A 17,734-nucleotide genomic window follows, 5' to 3' on the forward strand; every position below is an offset into this window, starting at 1 on the left:
AACGAAACACTCCCCAGTTTCCCTTAAATTACATCCCTACCGTCTAAGTAATTGCTTAACGTGGTTATAGATATACCAAGTACGAAAGGAAAAGATAAATTAAAGATGGCTGGTCACAGACGGAACGCATATGGTTTTTAGTTTGCGCCATCGTGACTGACTCGCAGCTAAACACCATGTACGCCCGTCCACGACACAAGTTTATTCTCACGCATCAACCTGTTCAAATAACTACAGACAGCAAGAGCTGTCTGGACTTAAACAAAAGAGTTGTGTCATTTCGTTAGCAAACCAGCTTGAATTCTGTAAATGGGGGTGGGGCCCAAGAAAAAGATTCATATATGTACATAAAAGCCTAGAAATGCTGGGGCTATCCCCCTCCCCAAAGAACATGGCACACTGATTCGCGTTCTCTAAATACAATCGAAAGAAAAGAATAACTTGAAAATTTGTGAAACATAGGCGCAGGAGTGGCTGTGTGGTAATTAGCTTGCTTACCAACCACATGGTTCCGGGTTCAGTCCCATTGCGTGGCACCTTGGGCAAGTGTTTTCTACTATAGCCTCGAGCCGACCAAAGCCTTGTGAGTGGATTTGGTAGGCAGAAACTGAAAGAAGCCCGTCGTATATATGTATATGTATACATATTATGTGTGTGTGTGTGTGTGTGTTTGTCCCCCCAACATCACTTGACAACCGATGCTGGTGTGTTTACGTCCCCGAAACTTAGCGGTTCGGCAAAAGAGACCGATAGAATAAGTACTAGGCTTATAAAGAATAATTCCTGGGGTCGATGTGCTCGACTAAAGGCGGTGCTCCAGCATGGCTGCAGTCAAATGATTGAAACAAGTAAAAGAGTAAAGAGAAACATTCCAAGATTTATTCATTTGAGGTTCCTGGGCTGAGCACGTATACACAAAACTCAATGTGTATATTGAATGCACACACACACCAAGAACAATGAAGCACACACTCAGGTACTTTCAAAGTGACTTATGAGTGCAGCTTATTACCCCCACACATATACACACACCAACCAAGTCAGATAACCACAAACACCAAAATTCGTCTTGAATTTAACAAAAACAAAAAAGCCCTTCTCCTTTTGTTAGTGACAGTGACAGGTTTAATTTCTGCAAAGGTTAAAAGAAAAATGAGAAAAAGTTCCGAAAAAAAAAAAGACTTATAGGCAAGCTCTCCTATTTCGCTCTAGCAATGCCTCTTTCTTTACGCTTGAATGTTAAATCTTAAATCAAAAAGTCATCCATTGCCTGTTATATTACTTTATGTAAATAAACCAAAATATAACTGCTTCGACTTAATAACCACATCGTAAATTTATTGCCTTGAAAATACAAACACACTTCTACAAATATCCGCGAGGGTGAACCAACACAATAAGCATTATTTCGATCCGCAACCAAAAATAGCGGTCGTCGTTCTGATTGGCTGAACGTGTGGTCACGTGGTATAATAACTTGGCTGAATTAAGCGAAGTTTTTGGCGCCACGTATTTTGCCCTCATCATTTTAACATTCCTCAGAAGCAACGAAAGCGGTCTCTCTGTCTTCTTTCTCCTCATCTTCCTTTCTTCTCCTTGCTTCTTTAAATATTTTCGCCTTCCATTATCGTTCTTCCTCGCATTTCTTTTCTTTCTTTTCCGTAACACGCATCTTTCTATCTCCCCTGTTTCTTGGCATCGTGTTCGATTTATCGATCTAATCCATAACACCAACAATATCAATAACGAACAAGCCAAACGCGTTAGCCTCAACGTGGTTCCTCGACTTGCTAGAAATAGCGACTCGGATTTTCCTCGTGTCAAGTCCTACAGTCTTAAAATAAGTAACGGATACATCAAGAATGTAGTTCTACATATTTGTGAAACAAAACCAAAAACAAAAAAATACAGGATGTAGAGGGACAAAAGAACTACAAACCACTGAGGAAAAGAACTATAAACACTGCTCGACCTGCTAGAAATAGCAACCAAATCGTCGACTAATTCCGTCTTAAATTAGATATCCCTAAAACGAAAGATCGCCGTTTATTCGACCAGGGCTGAATAGGAGGGTTGTTGTTTAAACGACAAATATAGAAGTGACAAAACATCCACCGCCGCCGCTGCCGCCTCTGCTAGAGTCCCGCCAGTATCTGAAATAGTAGTAGCAGCCATAGAAGTATTGTTTAGTTAGGTTTCCAAGGGCAACTGTCCTAGGTTACAGTGAGTACAGATCTGTTGTCGCACAAACACATAGACTGACGTACACATATAACAACACATTCACGTACATATCTATCTTATATACGTAGGAGTCTGCATATAAATAGAGATAGATATATATATATATATATATATATACACAATACACTGTATACATACGTTTTGTTAAGTAAGCATTTAATAGATTATTGCTACAGTATCAGTGCGTGTGTGGTATGAATGATATATCTATACGAATACACACACAATATATATATTTCCTGCGGTATGTATACGTTCGCATCGTAAAGATATATACTTTTGTGCGTGGATGAGTTCTTTCTTCATCTGTCTGTGTGTGTGTGTGTGTGCCTGAACTTTAATGTGTTTCGTACAGAAATAAGTGTGTGTGTGTTAGTGCACAAATGATTTTTCCACAGTGAACCTGTTGCGTTGTGGTCTGGACTCGGTGCGTATGTACCTCTATGTAGCTACGAATTACTTTTGAATGTACTTGTGTGTGTGTGCTGTCTTTCTGGGTGTGTATGTAATTACAGGCGCGTGTGTATGTGAACTTCTAATTCTAAATTCTGCACGCATCTGTTTGTAGCTGTGTGTGTGTGTGTATTACCTCTTCGGCCTGGGCCCACACACACACACACCTCTATAATGTACATGTACATTTCTGTATAACTGCAAAATTCTTTATGTATTTCTATGTGAATCGCATTTTATGAGCGTGTGTATGTGTGTGTTATATCAAAAATGGGGAAGGCCGGTTTATGGGATCACCTTAGGTTTCCCGTCCATAAAGGGGCTAGCTTTATGGCGTATTGTCAGACCCCAAAACCGGCCTTTTCCATCTCTGATATATACTGTTCTACATCTTAGAGTTTGCTTCTTCTCCTGGTTTATGTTTTCTACAAACGATATAAATATACATGCATATATATACATACATATACATATATATATATATATATATATATATATATATATATATATATATATATATATATATATATATATATATATATATATATATATACATACATACATACATACATACATACATACATATATGTGTGTGTGTGTGATGTATCTATGTGCTTTTGTGCATGTGTGTGTGTGACAACGACTAATTCTATGAGTGTGTTTGTTTGTATACACGTTCATTCCTATGTGTTAGTGTGTGATTAAAATTTGTATTCAACTTAATTAATCCAGCTTTATCACCTTGTACAGGTACAACATCTACAGCAGCAGCAGCAGCAACAACAACAACAACAGCAGCAACTAAAACGACCGTTTCTATAAGAATAACATTATCAACATCACAATCATCATCATCATCATCGACGGGAAGAGAGTGAAAAGAGAAGCTGGCGATGGCGAAAGAAGCAGAAAAACGACAGCCGAGGAAAGGATGAACGATAGAGAGAGAGGAACAAGAGAGAGAGGAGTAGGAGGAGGAGGAGTATGTGAAGACAAACCTCAACAACTGCAACCACCTCAGTTACTATTACCACCACCACCATCATCATCATCGTCATCACCACAACAACTATCATAAGACCATAGCATTCGACGTCGACATCATCACCACCAACAACAGTAAGAACAACAAAAGTTACGAACCGACGAAGGATCCTCTGCGTGGTCCGTCGATCTGCTAGAAAGAGCAGCCAAGTTTCCCCTGAAGCCACGCCCTAGGATCGTAAACAAGTTAGGACACGGTTTGGATTGTTGGTCTACCCGATACGTTGTTTTGAGAAATTTGATATGGTCATGGTTGGAACGTCTTTGATCGTAGATCGGTCCAAATTATGATCGACCTGGTGCTAAACAACAACAACAACTGTTACAATTACAACAAATCACAATACCTAACGATCATTCATAAATATTGATAATAATAATAATAATAATAATAATAATAATAATAATAATAATAACTGCCGTTACTCCAGCATCTACATCAACAACACTTTCACTACCACCGCAACAATAACAGCATCAGCATAATCATCATCACCCACATCAACTACCACCACGACTGTGACTACGACCAACCACCACCGTCAGCAGCACCATCACCACCACAACGTAATTAATATTTAAGAAAGAAGAGGAAGACGAAGAAGAAGGTGGGAGGGTGGTCAAATTATAAAGACATTAACACGGCGAAGCGACACAATGTCGGACAGGGGTGTTCCCGACCATCAGCTCCGTCTGGAATGGGTATACGGTTACAGAGGTCACCAGTGCCGAAACAACGTCCACTTCACGGCCTCGGGTCGAGCAGCCGGTGGTGGGAACAATGTGGTTTATTTTGTGGCCGGAGTGGCCATCGTTTACTCAGTTCGACAACACACCCAGAAGTTTTATCTTGGCCATGATGATGATATTATCAGGTAAGTGCCAGTGTGTGTGTGTGTTTAGAAGTTTGATTGTTATTGCCGGTCAGGGAGTGACCACTGCTTTCACACCATGGTCATTCCCTCACCGGTTATATCAATCAGCTTCCTAAAAAATACATTATTGCTCTAATATTTAAGACTGTCTTTCTTTTCGGATATATGAACTACCGACAATATATATATATATATATATATATATGTATGTATGTATATATGTATGTATTAAAAATGGTGAAGGCCGGTTTATGGGATTATCTTAGGTTTCCCGTCCATAACGGCTTTAGCTTTATGGTGTATTGTCAGACCCCAAAACCTGTCAGCCCAAGGCATTTTCTTAAGAGGCCTTGGGCCAACAGGTTTTGGGATGTAACGATACGCCATAAAGTTAAACCCTTTATGGACGGTAAACCTAAGGCAATCCCATAAACCGGCCCCTTCCCCATTTTTAATAAATACTGCTCTATATCTTAGAGTGTGCTTCTTTCGGATTTATGTTTTTTACAAACGATATATATATATATATATATATATATATATATATATATAGTTTCCATAATCCTTTCTACTGGAGGCCAAGGCCTAGAATTTTGGGGGAAAATGAGAGGTTAGTCGATTACATCGACCTCAGAATTTAACTGGTGTTTAGTTTATTGACCGCGAAACGATAAAAGGCAATATTGACTTTGGCGGAATTTGAACTCAGATCGTCAGGACGGACGAAATGCTACTAACCAATAATGTGTGTGTCTGAGTTCGTGGTGAATAGAGTCGGGAATTAACCAGTGTGTTCGAAACCGTAATGTGTACCTCAGAATTACAATCCTATAAAACCTTTTGTGTGGGCGCTGAAATTTTTGCCCCTCCCTGTTTTCCAAAAACTTTTCCACTTTTGACTTGGTTTCGAAGATTCGTTCGGGCTGACATTATAAACATCGGAGATGAGTCTTCGGAATCATGCGTAGCACATAATGAAGTAAAATCTAAAAACACAAAATCACGAAAACAGAACGGTTATCACCGCGATCCTTCGTTTCTCTTCATTTTATTTATTTCTTTAGCGTTCCTTCGGTGGCGGAGGTAAAGAATACGTTCTTTACTTTCGCCCCTTCGGTATTGGTCTAAAGAATATCTGTGAGAGGGGACAACGTCAACCATTCTCTTTTTCAGCCTCGCCTCTTTATTTCATGAGGGAAGCTTGTGTGGGTGAATTACGTCATGTACCAATACCGAAGGATTGCCATTTATTTATTTAGTTATAGAATCGTAACCTATGATACTTAAAAAATACACATCCGGGAAAATTACAATTTTTGGCTTTCTAGAATTTTTTTTTTTCGACTCTATTCTTCAGGGATACTCTATAATTTATCTCTAACCATTTATCGATTGCAATTACCTGGTCAGTTGTGCAGGTTATTAAATGGAAAATAATAAATGATTAATGAATTATTAATTTTCAATCAATCACTCGCTTATCAAAACTAATATTGTTTTTATGCCGAACTGTTATGTTACAGGGGCGTAATCACACCAGCATCGGTTGTCAAGCAATGGTGGGGAGGACAAACACAGACAAAGGAATAAATAAAATGTGGTGGCCTTGGGTCTGCTCATTCAGGATTGAACTTGGGTTAAATAATAACGCCAAGGACCAATCAATGATGCGTCTGGAATATGATATATGTCATGTGGTATAAGGAAAGAAGACTTTCCAACATAATCAATATATTGATGGATTTTCTTTAAAAATGCATCACCAAGGTAAATAACTCAGGGATGACATTGGCATGAATAAATAACAGTTAAGTGCTAACATGTTGACAGGCATAAATCTAATATGAAATGCACTCCAGCCATGACCATCCCTTACTAGTTTTGGAGGCTATAGCAGAAGACACTTGCCCAAGGTGCCACGCAGTGGGGGGGGGGGGTGAACCTGGAACCATGTAGCTGGGAAGCAAGCTTCTTATTTCTTTATTGCCCACAAGGGGCTAAACATAGAGGAGACAAACAAGGACAGACAAAGGGATTAAGTCGATTACATCGACTCCAGTGTGTAACTGGTACTTAATTTATCAATCCCGAAAGGATGAAAGGCAAAGTCGACCTCAGCGGAATTTGAACTCAGAACGTAACGGGAGACGAAATACCACTAAGCATTTCGCCCGGCGTCCAAACGCTTCTGCCAGCTCGCCTACATATATATCATCATCATCATCATATAACATCCGTTGTCCATGCTGGTATGGGATGGACGGTTTGACCAGGGTTTGCAAGCTGGAGAGCTGCATCCAACTCCATTTGTGTTTTGGTATGGTTTCTATGGCTGGATGCCCTTCCTTGCACCAACCACTTTACAGAATGTACTGGATGCATTTTTATGTGGCACCACACAAGGGTTTTTATGTGACACCGGCATAAATGCTTTTTATGTGGCACTGGCACAAGACTCTTTTAGGCCGGTCCTCTTCACCAGAGGGTGTGGGGCCTTAACACTTCTGGTGTGGAGGACAGGTCTTTTATATATGGCAGGCTTCTTTCAGTTTCTACCAAATTCACTCACATGGTCTTGATTGGCCTGGAGCCATGGTAGAAGACACTTGCCCAATGTGCCACGCAGGGGAACTGAACTCAAAACCACGTAGTTACAAAGCAAGCTTCTTAACCACGTACAACCACGAATAACATTGTTCTCCTGCCGGGAATTGAACCTGGACCACTTGGGTGAAAGCCAGGACATTTAATAAAAAAAAAGTAATCTTCCGAGACTGACTGAGCTGATGTAAGTCAACATACTTCATCGGATGCAAAACATGGCTACAGCTTTAATTAACTAAGAAAAACTTATCTCGTTTAATCTGACAAGCGTCAACCTTCGTGTTAACGATCGATATATATATATAAGAAGTGTGGTCACTGTTGTTGTTGCTGTTGTTGTTGTTGTGAAGTAAAGTTTTTATATTGCTTGATTAAATCTGTTTCACTTCTCTAATAAAACTTCGAAACCTCCTAGATTACAGGGAGGTGTGTGCGAGTGACATGGTGTGTGTGTGTGTGTCTGTGTGTCGGTGTTTGTCCCCCACAATCACTTCACAGCCAGTGTTGGTGTGTTTACCTCCTTGTAACTTGGGCGTTTGGCTACTACAATAAGTACCAGGCTTAAAAATGTAAGTCTTGGGGTTGATTCATCCAACTAAAATTCTTCAGGGTGATGCCCCAGCATGGCCACAGTCTAAAATTGAAACAATTAAAAGATATATGTGTGTGTGTGTGTGTGTGTGTGCCTTCCATGGACTGGATGGTTTGACAGGAACTGACCAGGCTGGAGCATGAACCAAGCCACTGTGTCTGTTCTGGCAGGGTTTTTGATGGTTGGATGCCCTTCCTAATACCAACCACCCTGCAAAGTGGATTATATATATACATTTTATGTAGTTGTTGGTTATGACCGGTCAGAAAGTGACCATTGGTTTCACATCCATTATTGCTTTTAGCCATATAGGGGACTCACTAAGAGCAATAATAAGCATGAAAAGCAGTGGTCACTTTCTTGACCAGTCATACCCAACAACTACATCATTATCATTGTTTAACATCTGTTTTCCTTGCGGGCATGGGTTGGACAGTTTGACAGAAGCTGGTCAGCTGGGAGCTGTCCAGACTCCAATTGTCTGTTGTGGCATGGTTTCTAAGGCTCGATGCCATTCCTAATGCCAACCACTTTACAAAGTATGCTGGGTGCTATGTTCAATCCATGCCAGTATGGAAGGCAGACATTAAAAGATGATGATGATGGTGATAGTGATGATGATGATGATGATGATAGTGATGTTGATGATGATGATGATGATGATGATGATGATGTATAAGATTTTATTTTCTCTAACCAGCATGTGCCTGCATCCAGATACAGTGCTGGTAGCCACTGGACAAGTCGGGAAGGCACCATACATTTGTGTCTGGGACTCCAATACAATGAAGACGGTCTCCTATCTCAAAGACCAGCATCAGCATGGCATTTCAGCGATGAGTTTTGACAAATGTGGCAACGTAAGTTCATTTCTTTTCATCTTCATTTTCTTATTTTGTTTTATTTTTTGTGTTGACATTTATGCATTTGGTGCCTTGGACTAAATCCCACAGACAAGCGCCCTCTGCCATTGTCTTCAGTTAATCCAAACTTTATAAGTGATATTTAGATTGTAGAAACTGTATGGAAGCCTGCTGAAAGGATTGTGCCTGTAAGCCCAAGAGCAAAGGGCCAGGTTTATCATGAAGAATCAAGCTATATGTAAGAATTATTTTAACCTCTGCCAATTCTGAGGATCAGAGGCCATTATGCAAATGATAGCAAAAGACAAAGTGTGGAAACAACATGTCTCTCGACTGGAGTGTTTCTGTTAGTGATGGATGGTCACTCAGCCAAAAGATGTGATTCAAGATGTCTATATGTCTAACAACAGATGTAGGAATTGTAACCCATTATGGGTCCCATTTGAGCCTCTTAATGTCAGCAACTACTGGGATCTGAAATGTCTTTCAGCTTTAAAGAAAAGACTCTAGCCTTTAACAAGCTTGTTACCATAGCAACAAACCACCCCACCTCTACAAATCTAACCTCCACCCTCATTACCCGTGCATCTAGCAACTGCCCCCAAACCTGTTGTAATTCTGTTGTATTAATGTTATGTCTTGTCTTTGTTTCCCTGTTATTGGTCATTGATGTCCACTTGTATTCTGTAGAGACTGGTCTCTGTTGGAACTGACCCTCATGCCACCATCAATGTCTGGGAATGGAAAAAAGGAAAGGTTATAGCAACCACCAGAGGTCACAATGACAAGGTCAGTATAAACACGGACAAAAAAAACAAACATAAAATCTATCTCGAATCCTAGGACTCATTCAAATATATAAACAATACTGTCTGGTACTGTTGTTATTATATATATGTGTGTGTGTGTGGTTTGTCTAAACCCATTGCAAGAATAGTAAACATTGGATGGTGATGATGATGATGACAATGGTAGTGATTATATTGATGATGATGATGATGATGATGATTGTGTGGTACAGTGGCTCTTTTTTTTTTTTTTTTATAATTTTATAAATTATTAAGGTGTTTATAAGCCATTTAAAATAACACACAAAAACCGTTAGATTCACTTCAACATTTAAATTTAATTTGTCAAAATATTTTCGTCGCTTTGAGACCGCGACCTGATCACTGACAAAATTACTGTTTTATTCAACAATTGCGATTCTGAAGAATTTTTATTTTATTTTTACTCGTACCTCGTTCCCTTCGTAGAATTGTAATTTTGAGATGCAGCATGAAATTTTGTCAGTGAACAGGTCCCTGTCTCAAAGCGACGAAAATATTTTGACAAATTAAATTTAAATGCTGAAGTGAATCTAATGGCCTTTGTGCGTTATTTTAAATGGCTTATAAATACCTTCCACGCTGCAATTGTTTTCGTTCCAGCACACGATCTCAGATCAGGTCACTTGCTATGCAAGTACATCTCTGCAATTTATAAAATTATTATTTTACCTCTATTTCAGGTATTTGACATTCAGTTCAATATCTTCGAAGAGAACACAATCGTCAGTTGTGGAGTGAAACACATCAAGTTCTGGAACCTGTGCGGCAATTCCCTTCAAGCTAAGAAAGGAGTTTTTGGTAAAACTGGTGAAATACAAACGATGCTGTGCCTGGCCTTCAGTCCTGACCAGACGACTTATGCTGGGACCCTTTCAGGGGACATCTATGTTTGGAAAGGGAGTCATTTATACAACACCATCTCAGATGTTCATGATGTAAGATTATGTCCGACCTTTGGACTTATTCCTGTTATTTATTCATTCTTTAATTCAATAGGTGCAGGCATGGCCATGTAGTTAAGAAGTTTGCTTCCCAGTCGCATGGTTGCGGGTTCAGTCCCATTGTGTGGCACCTGGGGCAAGTATCTTCTGCTGTAGCGCCAGGTCAACCAAAACCTTTTGAGTCAATTTGGTGGATAGAAACTGAAAGAAATGTGTCTACATATACACTCATACCTTGCTACTATGTGTTTGTATATTTGTGTATGTAAGTATACGTGCTTATGTGCATGAAAAAAGAAAGAAAGAAAGCAAGAAAGAAAGGAAAAAAGAAAGAAAGAAAGAAAGAAAGAAAGAAAGATGCAATCAGTTGAGGGATTAGTAAAAGGAAATTCTTTTTATAGAAAAGAGGAAATTCCAGGTATGGAAGCTAAGCTTAACACGAAAGGCCCGAAGGTAACCTTAGCAAGGAGTTAGGTTTTAAGTAAGCGGGAATGTAGAGAGGTCCCTGGTACCTTCAGAAAAATGCCCTTGCTTGATGTGCAGAAATAAAAGAGTTGGCATAAAGTGCCTTCACTGTACCCAGGGTAAGGTGTGGGTGCACGAGAGGTGAAGTGGGAATCACAGGTAGACTGACAACAGAAGTAAGTTTCATAAAATGACAGATGCACTGGCGGAGTGAGAACGGTGAGCACACCAGAAATAGATGGACATTGGACAGTGGTGGAGATGAGGATGATGATGATGATGATGATGATGATGATGATAAGAGGATATGATGATGATGACAATGATGATGATGATGAGGATGATGATGACGATGATGATGACGATGATGATGATGATGATGATGATGATGATGATGATGATGATGACGATGATGATGACAATGATGACAATGAGGATGATGTTGATGATGATGATGATGATGATGACGACGACGACGACAATGATGATGATGAGATGGCTATTTCTGTACTTGTGTGTGTGCATGTTTGTGCGCGGGTATGTTTGTGTATGCACTTGCATGCGTGCATTCATTTGTACACTTGCCTGTGTATATGTATGTACACACATGCACACACACACAAACATTCACATGAATATAATTGTGTGTACCTTTTCATAAGCATATGGTATGAAGTATGTTAATAGGTGTGTTCATATCTATGTGAGTGTGTGTGTGTAAAGATTTCAACTTCAGTCTTGACCAAAACATTCATGTACCAACATGTTCTTCTGGTGTTGGTTCATGTCACAAATATTCAATTTAGTTGATACACACACACACAACTTCACCTGCCACCATCTCACATGCTGAAGTACACACACAAATATTTGCATGCATACATATTCACAAATATACACAAGCAATTATGAACAGATGCACTTATACATAGACACATGCATATATGTATATATATATATATATATATATATATTGCACCTCCATATATATATATATATATATATATATATATATATATATATATATATATATATATATATATATATATATATATATATACGGAGGTGCAATGGCCCAGTGGTCAGGGCAGCAGACTTGCAGTCTCATAGGATCGCAGTTTCGATTCTCAGGTGTGTGTGTGTGTGTATGCATGTATGTGTGTGTGAGTGCGTGTGTGAGTGCGTGTGTGTGTGCATGTGTGTGTGTCTGTCTGTCTATTTATCTATTTATCTATCTATCTATCTATCTATCTATCTATATAAATATATATATATATATATATATATATATATATATATATATATATATATATATGTATGTATATGTATACATAAATAATATGTGTGTGTCTATGTACTTATATATATATATGCATGTGTGTGTGTGTTATTTTAGGGTCCCCTGAACGCTTTATACATGGGAGAAGAAGGTTATGTGACTGGCGGCAAAGATGGATTGGTCAAACTCTGGGATGGAGACTTCAAGCTTATCGCGGTCATCAACATGACCACCATCCCTAATGGCTACAGAGGTAAGCTCAATATCTTTCTCCTAACTTCCTTACCCTCACCTTTTATGTTGTTGATATCTTTAGAAGGAAGCAACGTATCCTTGAGGGTGGCCAGGGTCAAGGTGCTTCCACTGTTGACTGTTTGATTGTGGGTTCAGAGCTGAGGGTAAAATAGGGTTTGCTTATTGCTAGTTTGGAATTTTGGACTAAATCTGAAGAGGTCTGAGATTCACAAACGTGATTGATTGATTGGACAAGGGAGTTTGCTGTGCGTGGCAAATAGATGCTTGGAAAATATTAGATTTGCACATCTATGCAACCCTATCGTTACCACCACTACCAGCATGCCACCATCACCAGACCCACCATCACCAGACCCACCATCACCACCACCATCACCACCATCACCGCCACTATCACACCCACCACCCCACCACCACCACCACTGCTACCACCACCGCCGCCGCCGCCGACACTACCACTACCACTACCACTGGTGCCAACCCCCACCACCACAACCACCATTACTACCACCCTGATGGTAGTTTAGATATGTTAATCAATGATGCTAGTAGTAGTAGCAAGAGAATATATTGTAAAGAACATAATATTAATGATGTTAGTGATGCTGATGATGATGATGATGATTAAATTTTTCTTTCTTCTTTTTTTCCCCCTCTTCCTCTCCCCGTCCCCCACCATTTGTAGATTTGTGTGTCCGAAGCGTCTGCTGGAAAGGAGAGGTCATCCTTGTTGGCACCAAAGGCGGAGAAATCTTCGAAGTGACCGTCCACGAACGCAATAAACCCCGTTGCTTGCTGCAGGGCCACGCTGAAGGTGAACTCTGGGCATTGGCTGTCCATCCTCGCAAACCGATCTTTGCGACAGGCAGCGATGACCATACACTGCGGTGAGTAAGACACCCGATATCGTTTTGTTGTTATTGTTTAGCCACTGGTCAGTCTGGAACTGGACAACGACAATGGTGTTATTTTTTTTAAAAATAAGTTATCTACAATAATATGTTTATTGATGCAATTTGCTTTTAATGGTGGAACTCTATAGGACGGCCACATCTCATTGACAAATATATTATATAGAGATAAATAGATAGACAAATAAATGAGTAGATGAAAAAGTTCAAAATTTAAAATTGGTTGCGGGGGGGTAAAAAAATTTTTTTGCATATTTGTAATCTCCGAAATCAAAAATGTAGGAATCCAAAGAAATCTTTTAAAAAAATACCTTTTCAAGAAGTGTGAAACTGCATTAGCCCCCAAAATAGGAATTTTCACAGAAGTTTCTATAAAATTAGTTTTGAAACATCAAATAGCTAAACGGGTTCCCCAGAATAAAATAGTGATTAAGGGGGTTCATAGAGAAAGAGTGGTTGAGACCCCTTAATGTAAGCAATACATCAATATATTTTTCTGATTTTCTAGAATTTGGCAAATGAGTAACTTTGAAATATTATCCAAGACAACATTAGAACACAAGATTCGTTCCTGTGCGTTTCGCAACGATGGTTCAGAAATTGCTGTTGGTTATGATGACGGTTCGTTTGCTGTATTGAAAACCAGGTGAGGAAACATTTTACCTGTTCACCTGTCTCTCTTTCTCTCTCTCTCTCTTTTTTTTTGTATAACTTTTATTTGTAGATTCAATAATAAAAAAATGCGTTACTATAAAATAGGAAACAATACATAGAACTATCTTTGTCTTTTATCAATCACTGGAATTTGCCATGAGAATTTGCTATGGGAAAAAATTGGGGAGCTCTCACACATACCTACTAATGTAAATCACACACACACACACAGATATATATATACTCACACATATATGTGTGTGTGTATATATATACATACATACATACATGCATACATACATACATAGATTGATACACACATACACACACGTAATATCCACACTTTATGGCTGAATAAGTAAGTAAAAAAATTTTGCCAAAAGGAAAAAATACCACTGAGGAGAAAGTTATTTCACCCAAGGGAAATAACTCTTTACATTAAAGACAAAATAAAGACCTTTTGAGTTATGGTTCTTTGCGTACCACAGTTTCTCGTATACACTCCCCCCTCTCTCTCTCTATCCCCACGCGCGCACACACACACACACACACACACACAGAAACACACACACACACACACACACACACACACGCACACATGTTTACACATCCACGGCTTTCATCTCGTTCTCTTTTTATTTCTTCCTCTCTCTTCTCAATAAACATTCAGCCACAGCAATGCTTCATTGAGATGAATCGTGGATACATCCCGACGACGTGGCATTTCTATGTGGTCCCTCATCTCGCTAGAAATAACAACCAGATCTCCTCCAAATATTTCATTCTAACGTTTCGGTTTTATATTCTGTCTTTTTCTTATGCTTGATTCAGTCATTGGACTACGGCCATGCTGGGGCACCACCTTGAAGGGTTTTTTTTTGTTATTTTTAATATTGAGCGGGGTGGGGTGACTTTACACTTGATCATAAGAAGTTAAAATAAGGGAGAGAGAGAGAGATAGAAACACAAGTGTCTCACTGTAGCAGGTTCTATGTGGTTACCCCTGGTGAAAAAAGAGGGTGTTGACCCTCAACTTAGAGGAAGGGGAATATAAACGGCGCAGAGGATTGGATGGGGTGAATGGGTAGATAGGTAGATATCCGTGTTGGAAAAGAAAGAGGAGAATGATGAAGATGTTACAGGAAGATGAATATAAGAGGAGGGGCATGGTTGGGTTGTGTGTGTAATTATCAATTGGACTGACTGACTGACTCTATCGATGTCTGTCAGGTCACTGAGTCAATGTCTTGTTGTTATTATTATTCTTAATCTAAGGGGTCTTAATATTAATCTCTTATCGAAGTAGGAAAAACTGAATGTAATAAACTGAGAAAATCCATTTTTATCTCTTGATGGACAGCTGTCATGTAATAATAATTGCACTCACAAACACACACATAAAAATACAGATGTACACACACACACACATATATGCCTGAAAATACTTGATTAAGGAACTTGTAAAACATGTTTATGAAATTTTGGTGATTGCTGATTAGAGATATATCAAGGGAAATGTTAAAATGGGGTTAGACAGCTACAGACACTCTAATGGTTACTTCTTGTATGGTAGTTGTTGTTGTTGTTGTTGTTGTTGTTGTGGTGGTGGTGGTGGTGGTGGTGGTGGTTGTTGCATCAAGGAATCTCTATATTTAGAATATTGTTTACCCTTGAAGACAATGGGTCTTAACCTTTTAATCTGTGATCCTGGTGGGACAGATTAAATGTCAAGGCAGGGACAACGGAATTTAACGTAAAGAGAAAATCCGTTTTTGTCTTGATGGACAGCTGTCATAATTATTGTACACAGATGCAGAGATCTGTGCATCAATACATAGACAGATGTGCCTACATCTACACACACACACACATGCACATTCCTCTGCACTTCTGCACACAGATACATATACAGACGTATGCCATTGTCATAACTATTGCACACAGATGTGTACAGCTGGTGTTACTATTGTACACATATACAAACACATAGACAGGCATATATACAGCTACATACATTCACACACATGCACACATATACACGCAAATACACCAATACACACGGGCAGATATTTACACAGATGCAATGTATACACTTATATGGTCCCTGTGCTGGTGGCACATAAAAAGCACCCACAACACTCACGGAGTGGTTGACATTAGGAAGGGCATCCAGCTGTAGAAACACTGCCAGATCAGAATGGAGCTTGGTGCAGCCATCTGGTTTCACCAGTCCCCAGTCAAACTGTCCAACCCATGCTAGCATGGAAAACGGACGTTAAACGATGATGATGATGATGATGATGACACATGTACACAAACACAAGTACACAGATTCATACATGGACTCACAGGCACACACATGCATAAGTACACATGCATATCTGCATGCATACATTCAAACACATGTAGTATGTGTGTGTATATATGTATGTATATATGTATGGATCCAACTACACACAGTCTTGATCCTTACCAGAAAGGGACAATATTAACCGCTACCAATGATGGTCAATGTTGTCCCCTACCTAAGAGGAACACTGTTGACCCTTACAACAACTTCCATTCTTTACAGAGACATGGCTGAAGTGATCCACACTAAAGATCGTAAAGAAGTCCTACATGAGATGAAATACTCGCCATGTGGCAAGTACCTTGCTGTGGCCTCCAATGACAACTATGTCGACATTTATTCTGCAGACCAACACTACAAGAAGGTCAGCGCCTGTTCTGGGAGCTCTAGTTTCATCACTCACCTTGACTGGTCAGTTGATAGTAAATTCTTACAAACCAACAGCGGAGCCTCTGAAAGACTGATCTACAGCATGCCAGGTCAGTTTCATTGTTTTCACCCACACTTTGTGGCCTTCCTTGTCACCCACACCCGCATTCTCCTGTTTTACTTATTGTTGTTCTTGTTCTTGTTGTTGTTGTTGTTGCAGGTGTTTTTGTTGTTGATGGTGATGATGATGATGTTATTGATAATGTTGAAGATGGAGGTGTTGATGATGACGACACTGTTGATGATGATAAATATGATGATGATGATGATGATGACGAATACAATGATTTTTATTGATGCTGTTTTCTTTGTTGTTTTTTTCAGGTGGTAAACTGGCAATGAACCGTGAGGAAGTAGCCAATATCCAGTGGGCCACATTTACAGGTGTTTTAGGAGATGAGGTCAGTGGAATTTGGGAGAAGTATTCAGCCACAAATGACATCAATGCCACGGATGCCAACTTCGAAGCTCAACTGCTGGTCACTGGTGACGATTTTGGCCTTGTAAAACTCTTTCGCTACCCATGCTTCCGTAAAGGTAACATCTACACACTTTCTTACTAAGAGTAGCACACTAACCCATTCATGCCGATCATCATCATCATCATCATCGTCGTTTAACGTCCGCTTTCAATGCTGGCATGGGTTGGACTGGTTGACTGAGGACTGGTGAGCCAGAGGCTACACCAGGCTCAATCTGATCTGGCAAGGTTTCTATAGCTGGATGCCCTTCTTAATGTCAACCACTCCGAGAGTGTAGTAGGGGCTTTTTATGTGCCACCAGCATGGGAGCCAGTTAAGTAGCACTGACAACAACCACTCTCAAATGGTGCTTTTTATGTGCCACCGGCATGGGAGCCAGTGAGGCAGCACTGGCAACAACCATGCTCAAATGTTTTTTTTTACGTGCCACCAGCATGGGAATCAATTAGGTGGCACTGGCAAC

At 39.7% G+C, this 17,734-nt stretch overlaps 1 protein-coding gene across 1 annotated transcript in view; it reads left to right on the top strand.

The window, feature by feature from the left end:
* The first annotated feature begins 3,438 nt into the window (after positions 1 to 3,438).
* LOC106872105 (echinoderm microtubule-associated protein-like 6) overlaps positions 3,439 to 17,734 on the top strand; it is a 39,652-nt gene continuing 25,356 nt past the window's right edge. Inside the window, exons 1-9 of the mRNA XM_089359234.1 lie at positions 3,439 to 4,616; positions 8,513 to 8,672; positions 9,366 to 9,464; positions 10,186 to 10,440; positions 12,308 to 12,443; positions 13,131 to 13,332; positions 13,865 to 14,002; positions 16,583 to 16,839; positions 17,114 to 17,326. Coding sequence (XP_089215360.1) covers positions 4,399 to 4,616; positions 8,513 to 8,672; positions 9,366 to 9,464; positions 10,186 to 10,440; positions 12,308 to 12,443; positions 13,131 to 13,332; positions 13,865 to 14,002; positions 16,583 to 16,839; positions 17,114 to 17,326 — 1,678 coding nt within the window. The 5' untranslated portion in view covers positions 3,439 to 4,398. The remainder of the gene's footprint in view (positions 4,617 to 8,512; positions 8,673 to 9,365; positions 9,465 to 10,185; positions 10,441 to 12,307; positions 12,444 to 13,130; positions 13,333 to 13,864; positions 14,003 to 16,582; positions 16,840 to 17,113; positions 17,327 to 17,734) is intronic.

Source organism: Octopus bimaculoides, chromosome 11 (assembly GCF_046866305.1).
Source record: "Octopus bimaculoides isolate indiv1 chromosome 11, ASM4686630v1, whole genome shotgun sequence".
NCBI classification, from domain to species: Eukaryota; Metazoa; Mollusca; class Cephalopoda; order Octopoda; family Octopodidae; genus Octopus; species Octopus bimaculoides.